Genomic DNA, 26353 nt, shown 5'->3' with positions numbered 1-26353 from the left:
CTGGTGTGCCGATGGTTTAAGGAGAGATTTATTTCCAGAATTAGACCAACACACCTCCACACGTATGTAGGCCGGTATCATCACTTAGGACTATTTTAACTGTGTGAATTAAATGTTAAAGGTATTTTATTTTACATAGACCTTTAATAATATGTAGGCTGGTTACTCTTTTCAACTCTTAGTCCTGACAGTAGGTTAAACATCCCCCCATATACAAGCATACACACACACACAGACAACCTTATTGTGACAACATCCTACATCCTCATGATGCGCTACAGATCATAATAAAAACACCATTACCCTCCACTGTAAATTGCAGGGGAATCTGGCTTATTGGGGATGGATTTGGCATTGTCTTATTGAGACTATACTTGATGGAAGATGTGCCATCTGTATACGTGATAGTAATGTCTTCTCTGGGGTAATCCTCCAAGACCATCTCAAACACATGTGTTCCAACAGCCAGTGAGCCATTCCCACGTAGAACGCAAAGCTCCTGTGAATACCCATGTTGTTATTTGGTTACCAATGTCCAATGATAAATGGCATGTGTGTTTTCAAACAATATCATATGCACATTTTTCTTTTACTCCAGTTATAATTGTTTGTTTACAACAAACCATTTAGACAATTACATTTACATTCAAATGTTCAAGCTCTATATGGATGTTTTTTGTACCAAGGTATGATGAATGCATTAATGAAGTGAGACAACTGCTGTATTTACAAAAAAATTCAAACTGTAGAAATTAGACCTGATTTAGGTTGATATTTGGATGCTGGTGGCATGATGAGCAGTCTCCCCCTGCCTCTGTAGAAAATCTGCATCGCACATCATCACCATCTGGGTCATCGGCCAGCAGCTCTATGTGCACAAGGCAATTCTGGGGGATTCTTCATAAGATAAAAAAAAAAGAAAACATGAGATTTCCGTATTTTGGCAAACGATGTAATGATATGACATGTAGACATTATCAAAGAGGACCTACCGCAGCCTCGGAACAGTTGCAGAGACGGGTGATCTGTTTGGCATGTGTGTATCTGTCCGTGTTCCGACATCAACCAGTGTGTTCAGTGCCCATCCATGGGCTCCATGCACATTAGAACCCCAGCAGCATCCGGAATTACTTTCAAAATATGTTATTTTAACGATTCGTGAATGTCAAATGTTGTACATCAATGTGGTCTTTCAATTAACCACACACAATAGATACAAATACATTTTCAGTAGGTTTCATTTCAATAGCTAAATTGGCCTCAGTAAAAATAAAACTTGATATACACTACTTTACATCTCTTTATCCGTAATAAATATTTAAAATATTTAGCATATGTGACATTATAATTTATATGTATTTATTTTTCATTAATATTGTATTGTTTGAGTTTTAAAATTAGGTATGAATTAGCAATCTGAAAAATTAAATGTGTGAATTAGCAGTGTGCACAACAAAAACTATTTTTTTTTCCCATCCCCAGCTCACAGAGAAGAATAGAATTTGTAATGCAATCCGCTACTTAAAGAATTTCAATTTACAATGGGGGGAAATACCCCACCACAATTTTTAAATTTAGAGATTAGGCCAAATGTGAGATTGCCTCTGGAACCGACTAAACCAGCTCCAGGACTATGGGAAGGTATAGAAGTGGAAGGGCAAGAACAGGTCTTTTAACAAGACACCTGCAACCAGTTTAACTTCATTTTTCTTCTTTTGGCGCTGATACTTTTCCCACATGCATTGAAGAAAACTGAAGATCAGATAAGAATTGAGATCAGTGGTATCTTCAAGCAGCACATCTGCATCTTGCCATTACATAGAAAAAGTTGTTTGTAGTTGTAATATACAGTACATCTTATCATAATAGTATGTGAAAAGGTTAGCTGCAGACAGTCAATCTAAACTGTAACCCCAAACAGTTCTACTAACTTATTTACATTATGTATTCAGTTCTTAAAACCTGGTGTTTAGTTGACCCAACTTTAAATGTATTAGTTTTCTGAGCAAGTGAAGATGTTTTTATTCTATTGGAATGTATTTGTTTGAGTAAACATTGCCTGATAACTCATATTTTTTAGTATCTGACGTCTTCAACGTCGTTGAGAACACCATTGCAGAGATCTTGTGATCAGAGACAGAGACAGCAGACTTGAGGTAGAGGAGTCGTTTAGTAATCGAGAGGTTGTAAGGTTGCTAGTTCGATTCCCCACTCCTCATTACTAAGTGTATAAGTGTGAACACCTAAACTCCTTGTAAATCGCTTTGGATAAAAGCGTCTGCTAAATCACAGATGTAAATGTAAATGTACATCTGGCAACACTGGGAAGGCGGTCGACCAATGACAGTTCTCTCTACAGAGAGCTTGCGCAAGAAGTTGGAACGTAAGGGAGATACCCTTTCAAAAACTTGTAAGGGCGTAATAACTAGATTGTGAAATACCCAGAGAAACACAAATATCTGACGAGGCAAAATCCTGGACGATTTTGGAATAATATTTGTTCAGAGAACTTAAAAATTATGAAAAAAAATGATAACAAAATAAAACAGTATAGGCGATGTATAATTTTTAAGTTAAGTTACTTATAAAAATTATATATGTACTCAAATTTGATTATGTAATCTGTAACATCAAAAATTTAAAGTACTCTGAACTTGTTCAGGTTTACAGTGTACTCTCAAACTGAGCTGTCCCATATCAATTGAATAAAACCTCTGATCTGTCCAGTCTTCTCAAAGATGAACCTGTTAGCAGTCAAAACATAGTTAGAAGTCATGGATTTTTTGACGGTGCATGGCAAATCATCATGCACTATGTCAAATAACTTCAACATGGATGCCACAATGTTTGAACCCAATCACAGGCCATAAGAAAAGGTCTCTTTATCACCTGCATGCCACATCATCTCAGCATAGTTAGAGTACCACTTGCCAAAACCCAGCGATGTGAAAACTCACCTTAAATTGAAAGGTAAATTCGTAGAGACATTCCTTGTCATGTAACCCTCATACTGGCACCAAGCCACAACACTTGAATTGGCTTCATTGATGATGATCTCTGACTGAATAAGGGTACCACAGTCGCCACTCTGGCATTGCCAGCTGAGCTGATCCTCACAACTTTCATTTCTGTACCCCCTGTTATAGAAGTTGATCTGCCAATACACCACCACATTAATAACACTATTATTACACAAACCAAACATGTACAATAACAAAGCCAAATACACTTTCCCATACAGGATGTAACATCGCAGATTTTATAGCATACTCTGAAGTCAGGTGCATATTTTAGTGAAATATATTTTTAGTATTTTGGTCAAACAACATGAATCTAGGGTAATGAACAACATATCACATATACCTCAAAGGATCCGTCACGGTTGTCTTGTCCAAGAGAGAAACTGATTGAGCTTCCTAAGAAGCTATTGGCTTTAATTTGGGTGACAGCAAAACTAAATAACACCAACCCCAACGAGCGTGCCATGATGACTGGTTAGCTGTATCACCTATTCTTGCTCACAGAAATGTAGGTGGAGGCGGTGCTCTTCAACAGGTCTGACAAGATTTCTGGTAAATTGCTTTTCAAACCATTCAGGTAAGGAGATTACTGTGTGACCTAAACCATGTCTCACGTGCATGAAATCACTGAACAAAACAGAACAAACTATCTTTTTAGGTTGAGGGAAATAATGTTTACCAAAATGAACTTTATTTCATACAGAAATGTGTCACAAATATGTTGCTCAACAAATCTTTGCAGTTTACAATCCATAAAATGAGAGAATGATAAATTGTTTTTTATATATACTGTATATATATATATATGTATTTATGTTTTGGATTCCCATGGCACAAAGCTATATATCACAGACCTCAGTGACCTGAATTTTTTTGTAAAATACTTCTATCAATAATTCATTCTAACAATTAATTTTCGTTCCATTAGGTTAGGATAATAATTGTGTTCATGTGGAGTATATGGAAAATTAAATATTTGTGTAAATGGCTCCTTAATTTCTCAGTTTAACGATAAGAACACTGAGACATCTAGTCAGCTATTTCCCCACTACTCTATTTGATGAAAGGATAAACAGGTGTGATTCTTTTTTGTGAAAGTATCCAAACAGAAAAACATGCAGAACAGCAGAACACTCTCCTGTTCGTCCCTGACCAAGACGGATCACTTGACTTGGTCCCCAGGTGCCTCAAGGCTGCCCACTGCTCCTGGCAGCCCTGGAGGAAGGACAGTCCAGGATTAGAAAATGCAGAGGAAAAATTCACTGCAACCTCTGCCTATGTGTGTGTGTGTGTCCTAAATGCACCCGTGTGTAACTTGCTGTGTGTCGTTTATGTCAAAATAAACTGACTTTGACTTTGATGTAATCCCTTCTCCCCCATTTTAGGGCCAGACATGTACTTGTCTGCCAACGTGGACATATATGGATATATTACATTATTTAATTTTGATGGAAGTTTAAAGAAATAGACCTTAGAGCTTTTACTCTTTTAGTTAACATATATAGAATAGAGGGGCCATCATCTGACCAAATTAGTCACATTTAGCACAGCTGCCTGCTTTCAGTGTTTGATTGGTTGACGATGGTGTTGTGCATCACCCCCTTTAAAAAAGGTAAAATGTTCATATTTGCATATGTGCTTGAAAGAAATGTGAATAAGCACTTATAGTTTTTAATCAAAAGAGCAAATCAAAAGGGATAGGGAATAGGGTACAAGAAACACTGAATACAATTGTTTCCAGATAAAATAAAATAAAAAAAAACTTTCTAAAATTGGGGGCCAACAGTGGAGTCAAAGATGCTTTATTTTCCCTTAAATCACATTTTTTGAATAATCTTTATGAACCATTGTCATTAAATTTGCATATTATGGAAATGGCTGTCAATTAGGTCAAATAAGAACAATTGCAGTATATTTGCAGTTATATTTCCTTAACTCATTGATGACATGTAATCTATCCGAACACTTACATCACGAGACAAAGGTTATTTCCAACGCAGTTCTAACTCTTTGACAATTTGACTAAAGACTATTTTAGTTGTTCTCACTTCTTGTCTTGAGAGGTGGTTCAGGTTTAGGAGCTGCGTTTCATTCTAAACTGTTTGTGTTAAATTAATAAGTATATTTTACAGTAGGAATGAAGTGCCCAATATTATTTTGACAGTTGCTTCTTAATGTACCTGTTGCTGTTGACACCTATTGGCCCTGGAATATTTGGAGGATAAGGGCTCTACATTAAAATGTGTGTGACGTAAACACTGGACCCTAATAAACCAGAGAAGAAACCTGTTCATATACTTTGACATACACGGGCTTCCGTAGCCTACTTCCTTCTAGTAAAGAGGTGGCAAGATGGCGGCGGATCCCAATAAGACCGAAATCCTCACCATCTTTAAAAGATTGAGATCAATTGCAACTAATAAGGTAATGTACTTTGGATTTGTATGCCAACATTGTGCGTTTCCTCTGTATACACACGTCCATGTATAGACTCTTTGTTTTGTTTATCTGTATAGTATGGAGGTAGTTTAACAAGCCGGTTGCGTTGGCTAGCTACGCTATGTGACTGGGCCTTGGTCGTCCGATGTTGGCGATAGCTCAGGTAGCTACATAGTTAGCCAGTTGGCTAACCTGAAAGACGGATTTACACCGTTGATTTCAGGGCGAATAGTGGTTCCTGTGTTTGCTAGCTAGCAAGGTTAGCTTCCTCTGTGTCTGGGAGAATGCCAAATGCTATGCCAGAGCCACGTATGCTTTCCTTAAGTTAAGCCTGTATTGTTGGCTAGCGGTACTTAGCGATAGCTAACTAGAGTTAGTAAGACAGCGGGGTTTGTTCTCTAGATACATATTCATTGAAATGTTACAACGTTGTAATCTAACGTACACACCGTAAACAACGTATTATTTACAACACAGAAATGTGTCATCCCAGCGTTTGTAGATTACGTTAGATGCCAGTGTAACGTTAGCCACTATATGTGGCTTGATTCATGGTGTCTTCATGTGTCATTAATGATCACTCATGTTATTGAAGATTCAGACAAGGTCTAAAGTTTGCTAGTCATCTAAATTGGAATTCCTCCTATTTCCTCATAAAATGCTAGCTAACGTTACCTCAGTAAGCGTATAGACGGTGACGTTAACGGAATCGTTGTGTTTTTTCCCAAGGTAAAGTTGGTAGTAAACGTTAAGCAACACCGATTAAAACTACTGTTGACATTTTGTATTGAATTTAACCACGGTTAACCAACTTCACCGGCAAACAAGAAAAAGTGTGCGTACGCGGTAGCTAGCATTGACACTGGGATGCCAACGTTAACTGTACATTTGTCTCTAGGCTGAATATATTAACAATATGTCACAAATATGTTGATTGGCTTAATTGTGCTTTCTCCAGCTGACTGTTTTGTGATGACATAAATGTTAGAGGGCTACACAATCACGAGCTTACATTACAATGGTTGTTGACTAGCTATTTAGCAAAGTTGCATCGTATCATGTGTTATGTAAGCTAGCTAGTGCAACGTTGACATAGCCTAATGGGTCTTCTGTTTACACTTTGCAAAATCGCCTTAATATTTGATTCTTTCCATAGGCAAACTCAATTTGGATTTGCCCAAAAATTATTAATAACAAGTTTGAGAGGACGGTTGTCGAGAAATGTATAACTTTGGAAGTAACGTTGTAGCATAAGCAAATATATACACACTGTTTTTGTACCACTGTCTGAGTTTTTGTGTCTCTTGTTGTAATTGTACTTAGGCCTGTTTTGATTGTGCTGCCAAAAACCCAAGTTGGGCAAGTATTACATATGGAGTGTTCCTTTGCATTGACTGCTCTGGCATCCACCGGTCATTAGGAGTCCATCTCAGCTTCATAAGGTACTGCTGCCCTTAGGTTGAACGTCAGTTTTGGTCAATGAGGCTAACTAGTAAAACCTTTTAGTGTTTTCATTTTCCAATTTCAATTGATCATGATCAAGACAAAAGCTCATTGTGAATTTCAGATCCACTGAACTGGACTCCAACTGGAACTGGTTTCAGCTGCGATCTATGCAGGTTGGAGGAAATGCCAATGCTGTGAGTATTCACATGTCTTTATTTCAGACCCCTCTGGACTTGCATAATAAACTTTACTATCTACTGGGCCCTTATTGTTTGCCTGGTTACTCTGTTCACGCTGAATTATATTAATGTTTTTTTGGCGCAGAACGCTTTTTTCCGCCAACATGGCTGCACCACTAATGACACCAATGCCAAGTACAACAGTCGTGCCGCACAGATGTATCGAGAGAAGGTCCGTCAGCAGTCCAATGCTGCTCTCTCAAAATATGGCAGTGAGGTAAGGGTCCGATTCCAGCATGTTCCCAAAATCTAAAAACATGCTATATTGGTAACACTGTTACTGTATTTTCCCAACTATTAACTGCACCGTAAATAAACTGAACTACAGTATTTTATGCAACGGGAAACAAAAAACCCTATGTATTGGCCACGGTTTATTCTGTGTTACATCATCGTGTCACATAAAGCTAAATGTAATGTAGTTGTGGTTAAGGCTACTAGCCATTAAAATATTGTATAAAGCCAATACACACATACACCTCATGCCCACTCACAGTGAAAACCATTCATTGAGCGTTTTATTTACTGTTATGGTGTCATGGGGATCATAAATGTCGAATCATTCATGGATACAGTGACGACCAAGTACCGTAAACGGTAATCTTCTGACATACTTGCAGTTGAAATCGCAACCACTAATCCATTTGCTTGAAATGATAGCTAGTCGTCTAGCTGACGTTAGTCTTTTCTCAATTTCAAATTATAATTGGAAAAGGTAGAAACCCTGTGCATCTTCATGTTAACAGGAGTTCATATTAACACGGGCTTGCAGCTGCCAACTGTTAATGGTTCCCTAAGCTAGAGATAACTAGGATGGTTAAAAAGCCATGATGGGTAGAAACCCTCTGGGTCTCTGTGCTATTTTGTATTAATGCAAATTAATGTTCACTTCACATTAAAATCCGTTAATATTACACACACATGTTATCAATGATCAACTGTTAAGATGGTTCCCTAACCTAGAGAGAGTGAGGATGGTTAATTGCTGGGTTTAATTGGCAGAAGATCTCACATGTATTACAAATCTTCCCAGGGTTTGCCCTCCGTAGCAACCTGTTAAATACTGACGGGAGTACACAGCACCTGTTACTTTATCGTAATGGAATTTCTAGTATATCCATTGTTGTTTTTACCCAATACATTAATGGGATTTGAATGTGAAAGAGGGGGGGAGAGAGAGCGCGAGCGAGAGACTCATTAGTGCTTTACCTGGCAGTGAGTAACTAATACCGGGTAAAAAAATAAAATAAATCAATTTCCTTTTATAGGCCGCACTCGCCAATTTGACCGAATGAATGTGTAAACCGCGGGTAGCAGTTGGCGAAGTTGCAGTTTAAGTAATTTTGATCTCATGTTCTATGAGCAACTTTCTACTAAAAAAGAAATTCTATCAATAGAAATTTGTACACATTCATGATTGTACCCTTTAAGAGATGCGCCAAGTCATGGCTGACTTTGACCTTATGAGTTGTTGAGCAAGGGGCAAACTTCACCTCATGTCAGTACTACATGTTAACAACTGTTTAAGTGATAACGGGTTGCATAATTATACAAAGGCAGTTATTTTATGCTGGAACCCTGAACAGCCCTGTTTGTTTTCTAAACACCTGTGGATATCCGAGACCAGTTTATATGCAAAATTCCTGTGTTTACATTTTTGTTGTAGCTGTGGATTGATGCATCAGGGAGCACACAGACTCCTGCCCCAGAAAAGAAAGAGGCTGATTTCTTTGAAGAACATACTCAGGTACACACAAACATTTGAATGTGTAGGAGTAATACAGTCCTCGATGTTAAAATAGACTTTTCATAAGCACACCAGTGGTAGCTTCAGAATAATAATGGAACTAGAAGGGTAATGCTCTGGGTTGTGTTTTGCAGTAAAGACAGTCTGTACATTTGTATTTGTGTGTTGCAGCCTACAAATACCTGGGAAATGGCCACTCCTACATTGTCAGAGCAGAATGGAGCCGACATAGTCAGCCCCTCATTGGACCAAGAGAGCTCTAAAGAACCAGAAAGAACCAATATCCGTACGTCGAGCAGCCCTTTATCATTTATTACAATATAGAGAGCCATTCAATGAAGCGTGAGGAATCAGCTTTTTAAAATTATTATTTATATTTTTTTTCTTTAAAGAATCAGACGTTGGTCCAAGCATTGATGGTCTAACAGATCTCAAAGCAACTATGGGTAAGTGTTTCATCTAGTTCTGGAACAAAGCACAAAATTAAGGTAATTAAAAGAATGGAAGGTTATTGTTTGAACAAGAAATTGTACAGAGATACAACTGTGTATATATAAATATATATCAGCACTTGGTCTGGGCTAACTCCATACTGAATCCCCTTAAGAGAAGAGACCTTTGATCAACTCAAGTAGTCATTGAGTCTCAATAACATAGATTCCCAACTCACTAGTTATAATTGGTTGTCTTGTTTTACCATGTAGATGACTCTATGCGTTTGACGTCTGATGAGCCACACAAGTCCAAAGGTGATTGATATATCTGAGCCTGTTATTGCAGCTCATTGGCTGGCCAGATATCAGTGGCATGGCTCTACTCTTGACTGACACTACACCTGAGTGCTACTTGCCTGCTTTGACCCGTACTAAATACACATCCTTGCATATAGGCCCTAATCAAAGTGCTTGATGCCCATTGAAGTTCAGTGGGTCTCCCTTTTTGACGCTGAATTCCTTGTGTAGATAGGAATGTAACTTTGCATAATGTCACTACCCTGTACAACCATGGGTCAAAGTCAATGAGTGCTGTGTTTCAGCCCTGTCTTAGTTGTGTTGTCTATTTATGTGATGTGATGAAAGACTTTACCTGATTGATGACACCTGTTTGACTTGTCTGCCAACCTGTCATGGGTATTCCTGTGAAGTGAACCTCTAATACTTTAGCCATGACGTGGTTTGGAGCAAAGCGCATCTATGCGATGAATGTGTAAAAGGTTTCCCTCGAGGCATTTTGAAGAGAAAATTACCTTTTAGTTTAGGGTGAGGTACACAATTTCAGAGGGTGTGTTTTTTGTTGTTGTTGTTGAAATGTATTGTATTATTATTGAAAAATAAATGATATACTCCATCCATAAACCATCCATCATTTTGTGTATATAGAGGTAAAGCCATCCATCATTGGAAAGAAGAAGCCCACAACAACAAAGAAGGGGGTAAGCCACAGTATTGTTCATGTCTGACAAAGCTATTGCACTATGCAGCCTTTTGGCCATTAGGTGTCATGCTAACTTCACATTAGTTGGAAAATTGCTCTTAAGCTCATAGTAAATCTGCATCAGTAGTAGAGAAGTGTTTTTGCTGATCATGATAGACTAATTCTTCTGTAGACTTGTCAGTACTTATACATTGTTGAGGATAATTTTCTATTGGAAATAATGTGTTTGTCAGCTGGGAACCAGAAAAGGCCTTGGTGCCCAGAAGGTGAGCAGCAAGAGCTTCACAGAGGTGGAGAAACAAGCCCAGGTGGCTGAAAAACTGAGAGAGGAGCAAGTGGCTGAGACCAAGAAGCAGGCAGACGAATCCATGTAAGTAAAGCTGTCATCTTAACAGTTTTATATGTGAGAGTGATAAAAGAAGTGCTACAAATGTTGCTTACACAAAGTTCTTCTACAGGATGTCATTTTAGTGCTCATTTGGTTCTTTTTGGCTGCTAGGTCAAACCGATATTGTGCCAGTACAGACAAATGCTCACAGATTTCATTTTTCCATCTTAAGTAAAGCAGGACTTTTAACCTAGAGATATAAAACAATTGTGCAAACAGAAGTACTAAGTGAGTGATTTGTTCAGTGTTTGACATGTCGAATGGTATTGGTTGAATGAGTCAATGAGGCAGGCAACTATGACCACACTTGATTGTCACTGTCCTCTATACCAGCCCTGCTGTACTGTTTAACCATGCAGAGAAAATCCTCTTGGTTATGGGCTGAACAATACTTTGGTGAAAATCTCAGTGGGTAATACCCAAACACTGTGCGTAGTTAATCTGATGTTGAGCAATAGAGCCGTTTGCACTTAAAAGAATGTTCTGACTCATCCCCCTTCATCTCTGCAGTGTGGCCTCCATGCGCTTGGCCTACAAGGAAATGGAGATTGACAGGAAAATGGAGGAGAAGAAAATCCAAAACATGGGAGGAAAGAAGAAGGAGCAGGCTGAAAGGCTGGGCATGGGCTTTGGCCACAGAAGGTAGCAGCATACGGGCCTTCACACAATATGCCAAAAACCTTCTTGTCTATGAGAATATGTGACTGATAAAAAACCCATCCTCTTCTCTTTTGTGTTGTCCAGCGCTGTGTCCCATTCTGTGATGTCGGACATGCAGGTGATCGAGCAGGAGACCCCGGTTGGAGCAAAGTCCTCTCCACGTTCCAAGCTTGACATGTTTGATGAGCCAGGGTTCACCTCTGGACCTCCCAAGTACGCCTGAAAAACCTGAGTAGATGTTCAGACTAAGAAGGTATTCAAAAAAAAAACCTCACATGCTAATGTAATGAATTGTTGTGTGCCCTGTCTAAGATACAAAGACAACCCCTTCACTGCGGGTGATTCATTCGCCTCACGGTGGGACTCGGATACAGCCTCCTCTTTCACCTCTTCCTGGGCTCTAGAGAAGGAGGAGCCAAAAGAGAGTGAAGTCACCATATCAAGCATCCAACCTATCGGAGAGAGGTTTGTCCATGACATTTACATCACATATATTAATAAACACTTTTGTCCTCAGCTGCATATATTACAGGTAGGGAATAATTGGTGATCTCTATGTGGGGAAATCAAATCTTGGTGGGGTGCTTGAGAAACCTTAATATCCTGCACATTGCCAGGTTGCCCAGTCGACGGAAGCATGAGGCAGCTGCCCCAGTGGCAGAATCCAGTGAGGCCCGGGACAAGTTTGCCAATGCCAAGGCCATCTCCTCTGACATGTTCTTCGGACGGGAGGCCAGTGCTGAGGTTTGTCCAATATGTTTGCTGTTATGAAACAGCTCGGGTCTCCTGCAGATGAAAGGTGGTTGTATTTCCCTAATGTGAAAATTGTATCTCTTTCAGTATGAAGTGAAAACACGGCTGGAAGGCATGTCCAGCAGCACCTCCATCAGCTCGGCTGAGCTGTTTGGAGACGGGAGTTCCCGTCCAGCTGGTAAGCTAGATTCATGGGATTTGTGGTAGCCTTCTGTGTAGTATAGTGATGCCCACAGGACTAACGTGTGTGTGTGTGTGGTGTGTGTGTGTGTGTGTGTCTGTGTGTGTGTCTGTGTGTGTGTCTGTGTGTCCTCAGCAGGTGCAGCAGGCTATGACAGTGTGCTACCCTCTGGACCTGACATTGCCCAGTTTAAACAGGGTGTGAAGACTGTTGCTGGAAAGATGGCTGTTCTGGCCAATGGAGTCATGAACACCATACAGGTGAGACGTGATAGTCGATCATTTTTGTGATTGTGTTCAAATCTTATTGGCTCCGAAGTTTTACTAGGGACCGATTTCGATCGTTAATTGTCCTTAGTAAAAGTTCAGACCCAAAAAGATGGGGGGAAAAAAGGGCCCAGGTTGAAGAATCTCAAATGTTCCCTTTAAGGTTCTCTTCTGCTAAAGGTTCTTAAAGCTGACATTTTTTAAGGTAAAGACAAGGAAACCCTTGGAGAGTGCCATACTTGAATCATGTTCAAGCAACTTAATTCTGTGATTTTATTGCAGGATCGTTACGGAGCCTACTGAAAACCCCCCCAACAACACCAAGAGCTGAAAGGAGAGAACTTTTGCTGAAGGCCCCACGATGCTGACTGACAACTCTCATGTGTTCATTCAGACAGAGGGAGCAAGAGCCATTAAAGAGTAACAGGCATGGGATGACTTTATTTCTTCCCCCCGGTCTGCCTATCCTGACCTCTGTAGACATTAACAGACATTCAGACAGTATTTTCCTTTCTCTTGGAGACTTTATTTTGCAGCAAGAAGCACTGTAATGTGGGGGACTTACGTTTACCAAACCGCATAATTTAACCTCGTGCCCCCCAAATACCCTTTTTATTTTTGGTCTCTATTTCAAACATTCTTTTTAAATGTTCTGTAAGAAATTTATAACCAAACCTCTGTTTAGCAGCACCATTTTCTCATGGGTGTCTCGTTTTTTTTTTATGGCATCATGGTCTTAATGGACAGAGCAGTACTACACTATGACTCGCTAGGAAAGGGAACTGCAATCCACTTTTTTGTTATTTACACATATTTATAGATTTTCCTGTTTGTCAATCTGCCATTTTAATGGTATGACTGACTTTAATCCCAGATTGTTGAATAGTACATCAGAGATCTTGGTAAGTGATCAGTTGCAATTATGGATTTACAGTGATCAATATTGGGGACAGGTCAGTTATTTAAAGACATGCAGTATGATACCTTGATGATAACTGGCCCAAATTGTCATTGAATGGAGAATATCTTGGCAGAATTTACTAGTGCTGACTTATAATTTTCTTTTTTTAAATGTACTTTGTGGTCTTCCTTCCTTCCTCCCTCGTAAGGAGGATGTTGTGTTGCTTGTTCAGGGTGAGTCCACTGTCTTGCTTCAGAGATTAGTGGGATGAAAGACATGGGGCTATATGGTCTGATGGAGAGCTCGTGTTCTGGAGATAACCTGCATTGTCATTGTAAACACACTCATTCCCCCTGGATCAGACCACTTTGTATTCATGCAACTGTAATGCTCTGTTTCTTGGAGCAACTCTTACACACACACACACACACACACACACACACGGACGCACGCACGCACACACATTAACATAAGTGAAAGAATAATGCAGACTGAACTACTAACTAGTGTGACACCCCAGTTATTGACTGGGAGATTTATTTTCTGCATCAAGCAAGCACACACATTTACAAAAACTGTTTTAATAGAAGAATACAAAATGACAATGACAAGTCCTCTGATTATTTTATGCATGTAAAATAATTACTGCTTTCAAAATGAAAGGTGTTTTTATTCTTTGCTTTTCACTAATACATCTATATTTTTCTTTGGATTCTGCCTGACTGTCACAGGGAAGGAAGTATTTACGTTTTAAAGTCCTCCTAATGTTCAAGACAGACATGCCTGTCTTTTTCTGCCACACAGATTAAAAATAAATTGACAATTCTCAGACTGCCCTTTAAAGATTTTAAATATTTATTCTAAGCAATCCAACAAAAAACAAACACGTAAGATTTGTGTCAATAAAGTTTTAAACCCTTCTCCACGAAATTCCACGTGTTTGTTGGTAACCTGAGTAAGCACTATACATGTGAGTGAAAGCAATCCACGGTATCTTAACCCGTATAAAAATACAAAACATTGAGTGGTAGCAAAATAATGAGCAGGATATTCAAGTGGTAATTCAACAGTTGGTCAAGCCAAACCTGCACTGACCTCACCACTGAGCAACAGAATAGATCGAATTATTAAAATCTGCTTTGATTTGAGTCAACTAAATGCTAATACCAAGTCAACTCTTTCATGTATATTTCTCTTCAGTGGAAACCTTTCATCCCGTTTTCTGCTCAAAGGGAGCCCAGGGCAACTTTACTTGTTTCCATTCCACCTCTAATAGGCAGCATAAGTAAGAGTGGAGATCTGAGGGGGGACTGAAGTGTAGACACAGCTGGGGAGACTCAGAGCTTTGGTAACATTCTATTCCAAATATCAGCCTGTATGATGATTGAGTCGAACCCTTTCATCACCTGGTATACGAAGTGCACAACAAACAAGGCATCACCATAAAAATATATACACTATGATATTTAAAAAAAATCCCATAAATCTGATAGACAACTAGTCCAATCAGTGGTTTCTTCAGTGGATTTAAAACGTTTACCTATGACCATAAACACAGATTGTCAGCAGAACTGACTTAATTACTTTGCAAACACACCTATTATAGAAATAATAGGAATAATCCCTTCTTAATCCTTCTCTATATACATATTGACAGTCACTCATCACTCCTTACACTTAATTTCCAACCTAGTGCAAACAAACAATTGGCTTACTCCCCAGCACACTCAAAGACATTCATTGTAACTTCCTTCTTACTGACTTTTTTTTTTTTTTTTTTTTTACAAAATCATAAACTCTCCTCCGAAATACTTCGGTCTTCAATCAGTTGATCCAGGCATAAGGATAGAAGTCATAGTCCTCCCATAATTTGCAGCGGTCAGCAGAGTGATTTTGAGCCAGAGAAAAGTTTCGGTCCAGCAGAGCGGTGCCTCTGGGATACTCTGTCCATTCTTCAGGCATCTTGCCTAAGAGGTAAGAGAGGGAGCGTTTAAAAATGACATCTAAATGAAAAATATCTACTTCAGGCCCGTGTGTTTTTTTAAATTGAAAAACAGTTCAGTTTAAAGGTAATATGATATTCTAAATGTCAAGCTTACATTGAACCATGACATAACATCTTGCCTACCTTCTCTGGCAAAATGAAGGAAGTACTGAGTAACCACTTCCTGAAAGGCTATGTCTGATGGCGCTAGGACCCCAAGAGAGTCTTTCAGTCCGCCAAAAAATGCCAGGCTGTCCAACATATGAAAAGAGAAACGAGCGTGGAAGGGAAAACCAGAAATGTTGGCTTGTTGAGATGGCGTGTAGGTCACCAGGTAGCGATACACGGGACTCTTCAGTGTCTCTATAAACCCAAAGAAGTATGAATTAATATATTGAGTAATGCTAAATGTTTTGGTTCTTGATACTTCAAGTGTATGCTTTGAATCGGTGACATTTTAATTAACATATTAACATTAATTTGGCATCTATTTTGTAGTCAGTGACAGCTCGATGTACCTGCGGCCCTCTTGGTAAGGTCATTATTAGGACAGGTGACCCTCATGTCTGACACCATGGTGGTGTATAGCCTCTCAGGACAGCGGTCTGAGCTGGGGCAGGGAGCAGAGCTGGGGTATAGGTTGAGGGCCTGGGCAGAGATGTTTTCTCCAAATGGGGTCAATTTCTCTAGAAGAGCAACAACAACACACAAATGCACAGAGGCATAAAGCAATAAGGACTCTTGACCGCTATCTGACTTTGATGAGGAGCATTGATATCAATGAGGAATGCTGGCAGGTCACAATCTACTGAAGATCAGTGTGTGAAAGTTAGTAGTACAGCACTTACGTGTTACATGCCACCTGTAATCTCCCCATGTCCACATACTGATGTTATCATAAGGAGGGCTGTGTTGAAGGAGACAACCGCATTATCAGATCTTTCAGGACTCCTGACAGCAAATTATAGGTTAACAGACAACTATAGGTGAAGCACGTTTCTGCAAAGGTACCTGAAATCTGTCTCCTGCTCTGTAGTCCCAACCAGAAATGGAACATCATTGAAGTCACTGCCACTCTCCCAAATCTCGAAGGGAGGGGCAGTTATGACGTGACCATCCACAACTGCGACTGGACCAATGAAATTCCCTTTGACTGGTAGATCTGTTAACTCGTCAGCAGCCCAGGAGGGGTACTCCTGCCATGGGATAGCCTATATGAAAAGGGAACAAGAGGGTATTTCCTTTTCACAAATTGTATGTCACTTTCAAAACATCAGCCTTATTTAAAAGCCATACAGGTTAGAAATATTATATTAGTAAAATATATGTTGTCTGAAGTAGAGAGCTTATTTCATGCTACTGATTAGACACAGGAACACATTTCTATGTGACCTATGTCACCATGAGCTCTACTTAACACAGACTGCATTGCAAGTTAACCTGGGAATGTTCAACACTTCACAAAAACAGCTTACATACAATGTGTATGTGCAGTGGTGTAGTCCAGGGTATACGCAGGTATACGGAGTATACCCACTTGTTTTTCAGTCAGCATTGCGTATACCCACTTCTCAAAGCAGGGCGTTTATCCTGTGCTGTATGGGCTGCTTAAAAAAAATTAAGAGTATGCCCACTTCTCCAGGGACCACTACACCACTGTGTACTTGTGTAATTTAAAGTTTTAGATACTGTCAATAGAATTCAATCAGATCAACATTCATGAGTGAGAATAATTTCTTAACGTTCTCACCTTGAGAACCTGACTTATAGTTAACCCTCTCAGACAGTCTGCATCTTTGCACCCTGTCTTCCTCAGGAATGCCAAGTTGTCCTTTTCTGCTGACTCCAGTGGGGCATTAAACACATATGAGCCGCTCATGTCAATGGCACGATGGAAGAGGCCCTTAGCTGACGGGGACACCATAAGAGCCCACACCGAAGTGCCACCTATCGGCATTGCAGCCAGGATGGTAAAAGATTTGTCATTGAAAAGTAATAAGAACTCTAGCTATACATACTGTTCCTCTGAGCATTTTAATATTCTACAGTTAATGTATTGTCTACAACATCTGTGCATTTTTTAACCTGAGCTTTGGCCAAATATGGTGACCTTCCCTGGGTCTCCTCCAAACACATGAATGTTTCTTTGAACCCATTTCAGTGCTGCAATCTGATCCATGAAGCCGTAGTTCCCTGTGACAGTAAGCACTCAGTCAGAAAAACAAAAACCTGATAATGAGAATGTCTGGGAAGAGTAAAAGACATATTTTTCCTCAGAGTGTCTAGATATTCAACATGATTTAGTGACTGGCAGTTGTTTCAAATCTTAAACAGACTGATATGATATTTGTGAGATGGGAGCATGAATGGAAAGGTTAGAAGACACTTTTACTTAGATGTACAGATTCCTCTAAAGAAGCTCTGTGATGAGAACTTTTTAGCGAGTTTTTGATTATTTAGTCTGCAACTGGTTAGGGTTATGAAGAGGCATCATAAGCCACAATTGACTAACCTGAAGTGTTGTAGGGGGAGCCTTCTCTGAGCATATCAAGGGCCATGAAGCCAAACGCATTGAGTCTGTAGTTCAAACTCACATAAACAGCTTGCGTTCGGGCAGCTAGCTCCTCTGTGGGAGAGTAGCCTTTCTCCTGACCACTTAGCATATGCAGGTATCCACCATGAATCCACACCAGGACAGGCAGAGGGGCAGGTGGGGTGAGACTGGGTGTCCACACACTCAAGTGGAGGCAGTCTTCCTGCCCCATGACCTGACCGTCCTTGTTCAGAGGCCTCACCTGTGCGCAGATACTACGGAAACGTGTGGCATCTTTGACCCCATTCCAACATAAGCCCTCCTCTTGGAGCTCAGCCGGTGGTTGCCAACGCCTTTTGCCAAGTGGTGGTGCTGCATACGGGATGCCTTTAAAAGAGAAAGCTTCATCCTTCCAACGCCCACGCAGCCAGCCGCACTCTGTATTTACCTCCACCAGGCCACGGGGTAGAGTCTGGGCCAAATTGGCTAGGTAGCCAGCCAATGTGAGCAGAAGGGCTACTCCAAGTGTGATCAGGAACATGCATTTTCGTGAGACTACAAGGAAAGGGCTGACATAATGCCTTCTACAGTACTGGATCTCCTCTTGTCCCTCTTCCTGTACCAGATAACGGTACTCATTCCCCTCTGGAACTTCAAATACGTATTCACTCATCTTCACTCTATGATAATACAGTTGGTAAAATGGAAATAGAATGGAATTTTGTAATAGTTTGGCAAAGAAATGGGGATTTGTTTTCTGATACGCTAGGAAGAAAACAAATTCACAGCAGGACGAAGCTAAAACGGAAATGTAGCCTGTAATGTTTTCATATTCTGTTACTTCCAGAGGAGACATAAAGATGTACAAACTATTTAGTTTAAATGAATATGTGATCATATTTTACCCATTGCTAAATATAGGCACAGTTTCAGGCAATTAAAAAATACTTAACATAAATTTGCGAACCAGCTAGCTAGCTAGACATGCCTAAAGGGAAAACATGCAGGACTGAGATAAAGTTACACCATAGTTCGCAGGATTGAGGTGTATGTGTGGAAAGTTGGAAAGTGTCAAACAAAACAACAAACCTGTAATGACTACAATAATATTAAATGAGTAACAAATTAATCCGTCAGAAATATGGGTTACTCACCATATAATTTCGTCAAATATGGTATGAAAACAGCATATCAGTTATGTCAACAACATTCCCTTAGAAAAATGTCTGACCTGCGTAGTACTTGGGAGAAAATTTAAAGGCACACATCCTCTGTGAAACTTTGTCTATTACACAACCGCGGATTTTTTTTATGCAAGACCGCAAATCAATGTTACAAGAAATAGACATGTTTATTGCTGGAATCGATGTTAGAACTAGGGATGCACCGAATCCAGATTTTTAGGGTTCTGCCGAATACCGAATCCACTGGTTAAGATTCTGCCGAATCCGAATCCGAATACCGAATCCTACATTAATGAAGTTAACAACGTCAACATCAGTGTATTTTTCGTTTTATTTAATTTTCACTGGGAAAAAATAGGCAACTTTCTGCAAAGTAAAGTGTTTTTCTTAAAAAAAAAATATATATATATGTTTGTAGACTTAACTGAAATGAATGTTATTGAACATTAATCAATACATGGATAATAGAATTTCTGTTAGGGAACCTGTTATCTATCTGCCGAGCAAATGTCAGGCTCATACAAAAACGTTAACGTGAATTAATTGATGCTAATACCTAGAGCGGTGTCTATGGGATTTCCCATATACGTTAGCATTAAGCTAACGTATTTTCTATCACAGTAAAACATGCAATACTATGTGATCGATTTTAGAAACGAATGTTAGGTGATGAGATTACTAAAATGTATTCTGCATGTCTGCTCAGTTTAACAGTGCTACCCAAGCCAAGGTTTGAAAAGAACTTCAAGTTTCAGACTTTCTGTTAGGGAAACAGTTTTCTATCTGCTGAGCAAATGACAGGCTCATATACGTGAATTAAACTTTGCTCCACCTATTGTTCTGGCGGTGAATTGCTTGGCAACACACGCAACCTTCAGGGAGCATAAATTGCTATGAGTAAACCAAGCGCCAGCCTCTAATAGATTCGGGTTCGGTTGAAAAAAATGCCAAGGTTCGGCAGAACCCGAACCCCTCAAAAAAGACCAATATTCGGCCGAATCCGAATCCGAATACTGGATTCGGTGCATCCCTAGTTAGAACCAACACATTTGACATTGGTTTAAAATTATATTTCAGGGGGATTTTTAATAATAATGTTAAATGTTCAAATTGTCCTTTTAATGTTTGTAGAAGAGCTGATTCCTTAACAATTAAAGGTAAGTACAGGAGATTCACGATTTGGTTTAGTATACTTTGAGTAAATACTGACTGAAGTTAAATGTACTTCCTAGGTAGCATGCCTTTATTTCATTTTTGACAAACTTCCTTTCTTACATAATGATGCTGTTTTAGTGCTTAGCTATTCATTTCGTATTTACACAGGAGACAGTAGAAACAAAGACAAGACAGGGAATTCAGTTGTTTTTTTTGCATTCACAGGGCAATGACAATTAAAGCCATCTTTTCAGGTGAAAGTACTCACACCAAGATTATGTGAAAAACAAGGTACCACAAAATAAGGCCAGAAAGGGTAAACAAAGTGATTAGTTCCTTCAAAATTACAAGATTTATTAATAATTAGCTATTTTTAATTGGTATTGATACAGACATTTAATCTAATGTCCGTGATAATGATTCATTTTGTAGATACATCTGTTGCAGGACAATTATAAAATACATTCACATTTTGCACTGGTAAACTGTTTAAAAAAACATAATTAAATCAGAAGCAATGTTAGGGACCATCATCTTATGTGACAAAACAAACACATCAAATAATGTGTCTGCTTTCTGCACTCATCCCCACACAGGTGCTTTGAAAAAGCCAATGCCTACATCCTACACTCATTGGAGAGTCCATAGAGAATGAAACAAACGATGATCTGGCACAGGTACTGTGTGGTGATGGAGACTTTGTGTGTCTCAGCAGCAATCTGCTTAGGGCTATCCCAGTCCATATGTGAGCAGGCCTTCATCTCCACTGCCTTCAGCCCCAGTTGTAAAAATAGATCTTCTGCCAAGTGGGGAGGTAGTCTATCAGAGGACCTGTTCGGGGAAAATTGGACATAAGAAGCAGTTGTGTGCATGGTAATATGACATCTCTTTTTGCAGGGCTATGTTTTACTTACGTGTAATCAGACCAACTCCAGGAATATAATCTGCCAGAAATCTCAGCAAAAATAAAATCTTCGTCCTGTAAAATTACAGAATGCTCAACATATTACTTTTACTACTACTACCAATGAATGCAATGTATATAGCCTTTTGCAATCACATGGTATCTTTACAAAACAATGGAGAGAGACATAATAACACAAGCTGTGTTAACAGTTGCCTATGATGAACGTTCGACACGTAATTGGAGAACTTACTGTGAGTATCTGTCGTAGAAAGGTGAGCGCAGCAAATAATAGAGCAGGAGAAAAGCTCTTCTTCTCAGCTCTCCCCGTTCCCTCCGGTTCAGTGTCTTCATCTCATTTAATAAACTAAAACTGTAGACAGTCCAGCCATTAGTACATAACCAGTGTATAAAGTTTATGCAGAACAAATAACTTTTTTAAAACCTCACCTGGTTATCTCAAGAATTCCAGAGATGAGCCATGGCTTCCATGAGCGTCTTCCGCACGCTCCCAGGCAGAGCACTGAGACAGACAGCATTAAGGACAAATAGGAAATCTCGGAATATCACATACAGAGACAGAGGACAAATAAGGACAACAATATACTCTCAGCCACCAAAGAGAACAAGAACATAACTTGCATTCAAAGTAGGTTGAATAGATGCTTGGCTATTTATGGTAGGGCAGGATACAGTGCACTAGTGGCCGTCCAATGTACATGGTCTCTGCTAGACTCTGCTGCAGACCAAGAGGGGTTGGCCTGGGGTTCAGTTCCTCCTTCACTTGGCAGCTCATCCACTCTTTCTGAGGAGCTCCCCACACACGAGCATGCATAGGCGGAGCTGAGGGGACGTGTAGGGATGGTGAAGGGAATGGTGAAATTGTCACAGAAAAAAAGGCACAGAAAATTGTTATGGTGAAATAAGTTGCTGGGAATGCATGAAAAAAAATAAGATGTGCATTTTTTTTTAGAAGGAAAAGAAATAAAAGGTAATAAAGGAGTAAAACTCAATAGAAATGAGATCTTACTCGTACTTAATGTTCGGATCACCCGCCCAGTACGCTGACCCACAAAGAATTGATCATTCCCACAGTCCTCTTCATCGTCCTCTTCTTCTATGAATGGATGATGGCATTTGTTACTCTATCAGTACAATTTATATCTAATAACAGTAGCCAATTAAGTAAAAAACATAATCCTGTTTGCCCACCTACCTCTTTTGCACAAGTCTGAGTCTCTGTCCAGAGGAATAATGGGAGGCGATGTCTGTATTCCTGATTTATACCAGAACAGTAACAGGAAGCGTAAGATAGCTCTGAAATGTAGGGAGGTAAAAACACAGACATTCATGGAACAAACAGGACACTGTTGCAAAATGTTTTGTTACTTTCACTACAGTGTCCTTACTTGGCGATTTGAATGAGAACAATGACCAGCCAGCGCCCCCCTTCTCCCCAGAGTTTGGTGGCACCCATCTCCGTGAAGACCTCCACATACTCAAGAACTGACAGCCAGGTCAGAAGCCGTCGTTGAGTTAGGGACTGAAGTATCATAATACATATTTTAGGCCAACATCCATGGTCAAATTAAAATGCAGAGGTTTCCTAATGCTTTATATTAGTACTGATAATGTGTTGCAGCCATTTTGCACATTTGCTTAGATTAAATTAACATGAATCACAGAATGCCTATGAATATTGTACCCCGGCCCAGTTTTTTACCTTTTACAATTAAAAAACTGAGTTTCTGAGCAACGTAAGAGTCGGAGTGAAATTGAGTACTTCTTTGATCTATTACTGAGCCTCACTTCTCCAAGAACAATTCAACTTAAACCTGATAACTCACCATAGGCAAATTTCGGCATAGTCCCTTTCTCAGAATCCCATCATTCAGTAGAACTAACAGGTTGGATGCAGAGTAAACTGGGAACAAATATGGTGGCATTACTAATACTGATGGTTACACCAACAAATACATCAGGTTGCATCATGATTGTGTAAGGAAAGCAAATCTGTTAATCATGTTCTTTTACAATGCACAATGGAATCCTTGCAAAAATGGACTAATGACCTCACCTAACTCCGATAGCTCATGGGAGTCTGCAAACCGCCCTGCAATGGCAAAGAAAAATGTACAACCAAGTCACTCGATCTAGAACCCACAGAGCTACAACGTCACCCTGAAAGGAGACAGTTATTTCCCATCTTTTATGCTAAAGAACTTGAAGATATACTTCAAGTTCTATGATAAAACATCCAAATTATATGATTAAATAAAGTAGTCACCTAAAAACACATTATTTGTTATGGCACAGGACATATTTAAATTTGGGCCAATAAGCATCATGTAAACAGAAATATTAACTTCTAAACTTATTTCTCACTAACCTGCAATCAGGTAAGACAGTGTTCGAACTGTGCTTTCCAGTTTTGCAGTGGCGGCAGGGTTCTTAGTGACATATTGTTGGTACCGTTCATAAAGACGGATCAGTTTGTCCAAATATAGTCTAGACATTTTGCTAACGACTTGCTTACTTATTCTCTAGTCATGATATAATCCATTTGAGTAAATCGCACACACGAAACCCAGCAACGGCAATTGTACTTCCTTGAGAATATACTCTTCCTGTGACTCTAGAAGTACTTCCGGATTCTGTACAACAAGTCCATGCGTTTCGAAGTCCCACCACCAGAGGCGGTCAATCTACACTCTACCGATGAAGCAGATCTCCTCTTGGACGAACACGCTCAAATCCATGGAGGCACAGAACGATGGATTATTGCGGTTCAACGAAGAATTCAGTGATAACAACACAAAACAGAAAAACACAAAATGCATAGAGGAAAATGTAGTGAAATAATATCTACCATTCTAGAAGGTAAAGTACATAGGCTATTCTAGCTGTTTTAAAAACCCAGTTCTCCAGATCAATATAAAATTAATAAAAAGGGTCTTGAGGTTTAATGTGCATAAACTAGCCTAAATGTGTACTGTTAATGAAGAATTATAACAGAGAAATAAACAAAACCAAATTCAAGGGAAGTTGGAACACCTTAAATAACTTAATTTACACCTTAATTTACACCTTAATAATTACACTTAGGGTAAGCATGATCTGCTATTTTTGCTCTGCACATGCTTAGTAACCTTCTATTTTATTAGTTAAACTGGGAAATGCTAGTGAAAACTAGCTTCAAGAGAATTCTTACCATTGAAAAACAAGATCCTGACCTGTGTATCACCAAAATAGTCATATTGATTGCAAAAATATTTTTATGTTCAGTACCCACAGGATGTCTGTAGCAGGATGGAAGACAGTCACCTACAGAACTGAACTGCCTGCTGGAAAACTGAACTCTGAATCTTATCTTCCTAATGTGGACTACCACCATTTGGCTCTGCAAGAAAGATATGGGATGCGGATACAGAAAAGGCTGTTTATGGAGGTGTGTGGCAAAATACTTTCAATTGTAGTCACCATAGCAAAATCATGTTTGTTGTGATAGCAAAATCATGTTTGTAGTTTGTTCCAAGCTACATTAGCTTGGTATGTGGTTCGGTAACCATACCCTTTGGATGCAACAGGCATTGTTATTCTTTTGTGTTATTTACTCCTGTCTTTATGAAGACACTGCCATTTCACTAAGTGTTGATGATAATGGAACCGTCTGCCTGGCCTGGGTGTCTGTCATTTACTAAATCTGATAGGGTTGTCGAAGACGGACGAGACCAAAATCTAGTGTTCTGAAGGATTGATCCTTTTGGAAAATTGATTTGGGTTCTCTTTCCATGGAGGAAGCAAACATCTCATGAAAAGCATTTGTGGGATAAATATAGATAATGCACTTTGCTATTGCAGGAGGCCATATTTGAAAACAGAGACCCTCTTTGTGCCAAAAGAAAGGGGTGTCGCTAGGGAGTTGATCTGTTTGCCTGGGGCTAGCAGATTTAAAGATGAAGGATAAAGTATGTTATTGAAGACAGCAGGTTGATGACATCTCAGTCCCACAAGCACTCTGTTTAGGTCATCTGTCAGACATGACTGAAGGTTATGATGGGAGGAAAGTATCCTTTAGTCATCTCTAGCCTCATGGATAGATTGAAGGGAAGTAGACCTTATCTTATTTCCTGGCTCCCTCTTTTTTATCCCTCACTTACTCGCTTTCTCTCTCCTGCCCTACTGTCTGTCTTTTTGTCTCTCTGTTTCTGTCTATTCTGCCATCCCTGTCTTTCTGTCTTCTTCCGTCTTCCTCAGTCTCCACTGACACTTTATCAACCCAGTGAAGGGTGTTTTAAAATAAGCACAAAGTCATGAAGTGGTGATAGGACTTTTCTTCCATCTAGTTTCTTCCATCTGAATGACTTGAACTCTCCTGGGACTTAACACCTGACTCCACAGTCAATAGAAAGATCCAGCATCTATCTGGGCATCTCACTTTATTGAATGCTCCCCTACACAAAACACACATACATACGCACACACACACACACACACACACACACACACACACACACACACACACACACACACACACACACACACACACACACACACACACACCACACACACACACACACACACACACACACAGACACACACACGGACGCCACTTGTGCACACACACTGAAACACACCTCAGTGTTATTCCACTGCCTTGTTTGAGAAGTTAAATGTTAATATATTCTGTAGTTTTATGTGAACATTAATAATAGATCTAATCTGCTATGAAATGATTGCTTAGTTAGACGAATTTAGATGAATAACCTTTTTGAATAGCTTACAAAAAGTTTCCAGTTCAGCCCACACAGGACAAAAAAAATACATTTGACGCCACCCCGTTCACCAGGGAAGATTCTGATGGACAGTAATCTTAATTGTATGTCTCATACTAAATTATTAAATTCAGTCTAAATGTGTGGAATCATGAATATTCATGGCCAGAAAATGGGTTTAATCTATTCTAAATCCATCTCAGCATATATAACAATTGTGTAAAAACACACTATCTAATTTCTAAATTGGTTTCACTACTCTTCCATAGCCTGGCTGTCCTGCAGACTCACTTTAGGGAGCTGAATTCAATGCTTGAGCCCCTTCTTCTGTAGCTGCTAGTTCT

General features: G+C 39.5%; 3 protein-coding genes across 6 annotated transcripts; 1 reads left to right on the top strand and 2 right to left on the bottom strand.

Annotated features, from left to right (window-relative positions):
- The first annotated feature begins 5327 nt into the window (after positions 1–5327).
- arfgap2 (ADP-ribosylation factor GTPase activating protein 2) lies at positions 5328–15237 on the top strand. Of its 3 annotated transcripts, XM_080843703.1 has the most exons (17): positions 5328–5444; positions 6783–6901; positions 7027–7099; positions 7230–7361; positions 8811–8891; positions 9063–9177; positions 9284–9337; positions 9596–9640; positions 10271–10323; positions 10559–10695; positions 11224–11355; positions 11458–11586; positions 11686–11838; positions 11991–12117; positions 12214–12304; positions 12443–12567; positions 12856–15237. In XM_080843703.1, exons 1-17 carry the CDS (start codon positions 5373–5375, stop codon positions 12874–12876), a joined length of 1659 nt encoding a protein of 552 aa, XP_080699829.1. In that variant the 5' UTR covers positions 5328–5372; the 3' UTR covers positions 12877–15237. The 3 variants fall into 3 exon arrangements, with proteins under 3 accessions (XP_080699829.1, XP_080699831.1, XP_080699830.1); XM_080843705.1 differs by lacking the exon at positions 7230–7361; XM_080843704.1 differs by lacking the exon at positions 9596–9640.
- A 22-nt stretch (positions 15238–15259) lies between these two features.
- On the bottom strand, positions 15260–19226 carry LOC308369317 (para-nitrobenzyl esterase). Its single transcript, XM_080843702.1, has 9 exons — positions 19146–19226; positions 17971–18671; positions 17544–17651; positions 17209–17405; positions 16470–16669; positions 16307–16365; positions 15977–16144; positions 15603–15821; positions 15260–15441 (listed from the first exon to the last, which is right to left on the bottom strand). The coding sequence occupies exons 2-9, from the start codon at positions 18662–18664 to the stop codon at positions 15299–15301; spliced, it is 1788 nt and encodes a 595-aa protein (XP_080699828.1). The 5' UTR covers positions 18665–18671; positions 19146–19226; the 3' UTR covers positions 15260–15298.
- Positions 19227–20559: 1333 nt separating this feature from the next.
- Positions 20560–23817, bottom strand: pex16 (peroxisomal biogenesis factor 16). 2 transcript variants are annotated; one of them, XM_080843640.1, is made up of 11 exons: positions 23624–23817; positions 23312–23347; positions 23082–23158; positions 22644–22777; positions 22451–22551; positions 22265–22351; positions 21928–22077; positions 21685–21757; positions 21488–21607; positions 21245–21309; positions 20560–21161 (listed from the first exon to the last, which is right to left on the bottom strand). In XM_080843640.1, exons 1-11 carry the CDS (start codon positions 23748–23750, stop codon positions 21103–21105), a joined length of 1029 nt encoding a protein of 342 aa, XP_080699766.1. In that variant the 5' UTR covers positions 23751–23817; the 3' UTR covers positions 20560–21102. The 2 variants fall into 2 exon arrangements, with proteins under 2 accessions (XP_080699766.1, XP_080699767.1); XM_080843641.1 differs by having other exon boundaries at positions 22271–22351.
- Between the last annotated feature and the right edge of the window lie 2536 nt (positions 23818–26353).

The sequence above is a fragment of the Sprattus sprattus genome (genome assembly GCF_963457725.1).
Source record: "Sprattus sprattus genome assembly, chromosome: 8".
Classification (NCBI taxonomy): domain Eukaryota; kingdom Metazoa; phylum Chordata; class Actinopteri; order Clupeiformes; family Clupeidae; genus Sprattus; species Sprattus sprattus.
Note: the sequence above shows the minus strand (reverse complement) of the source record. Positions and strands in the feature narration are given on the sequence as shown.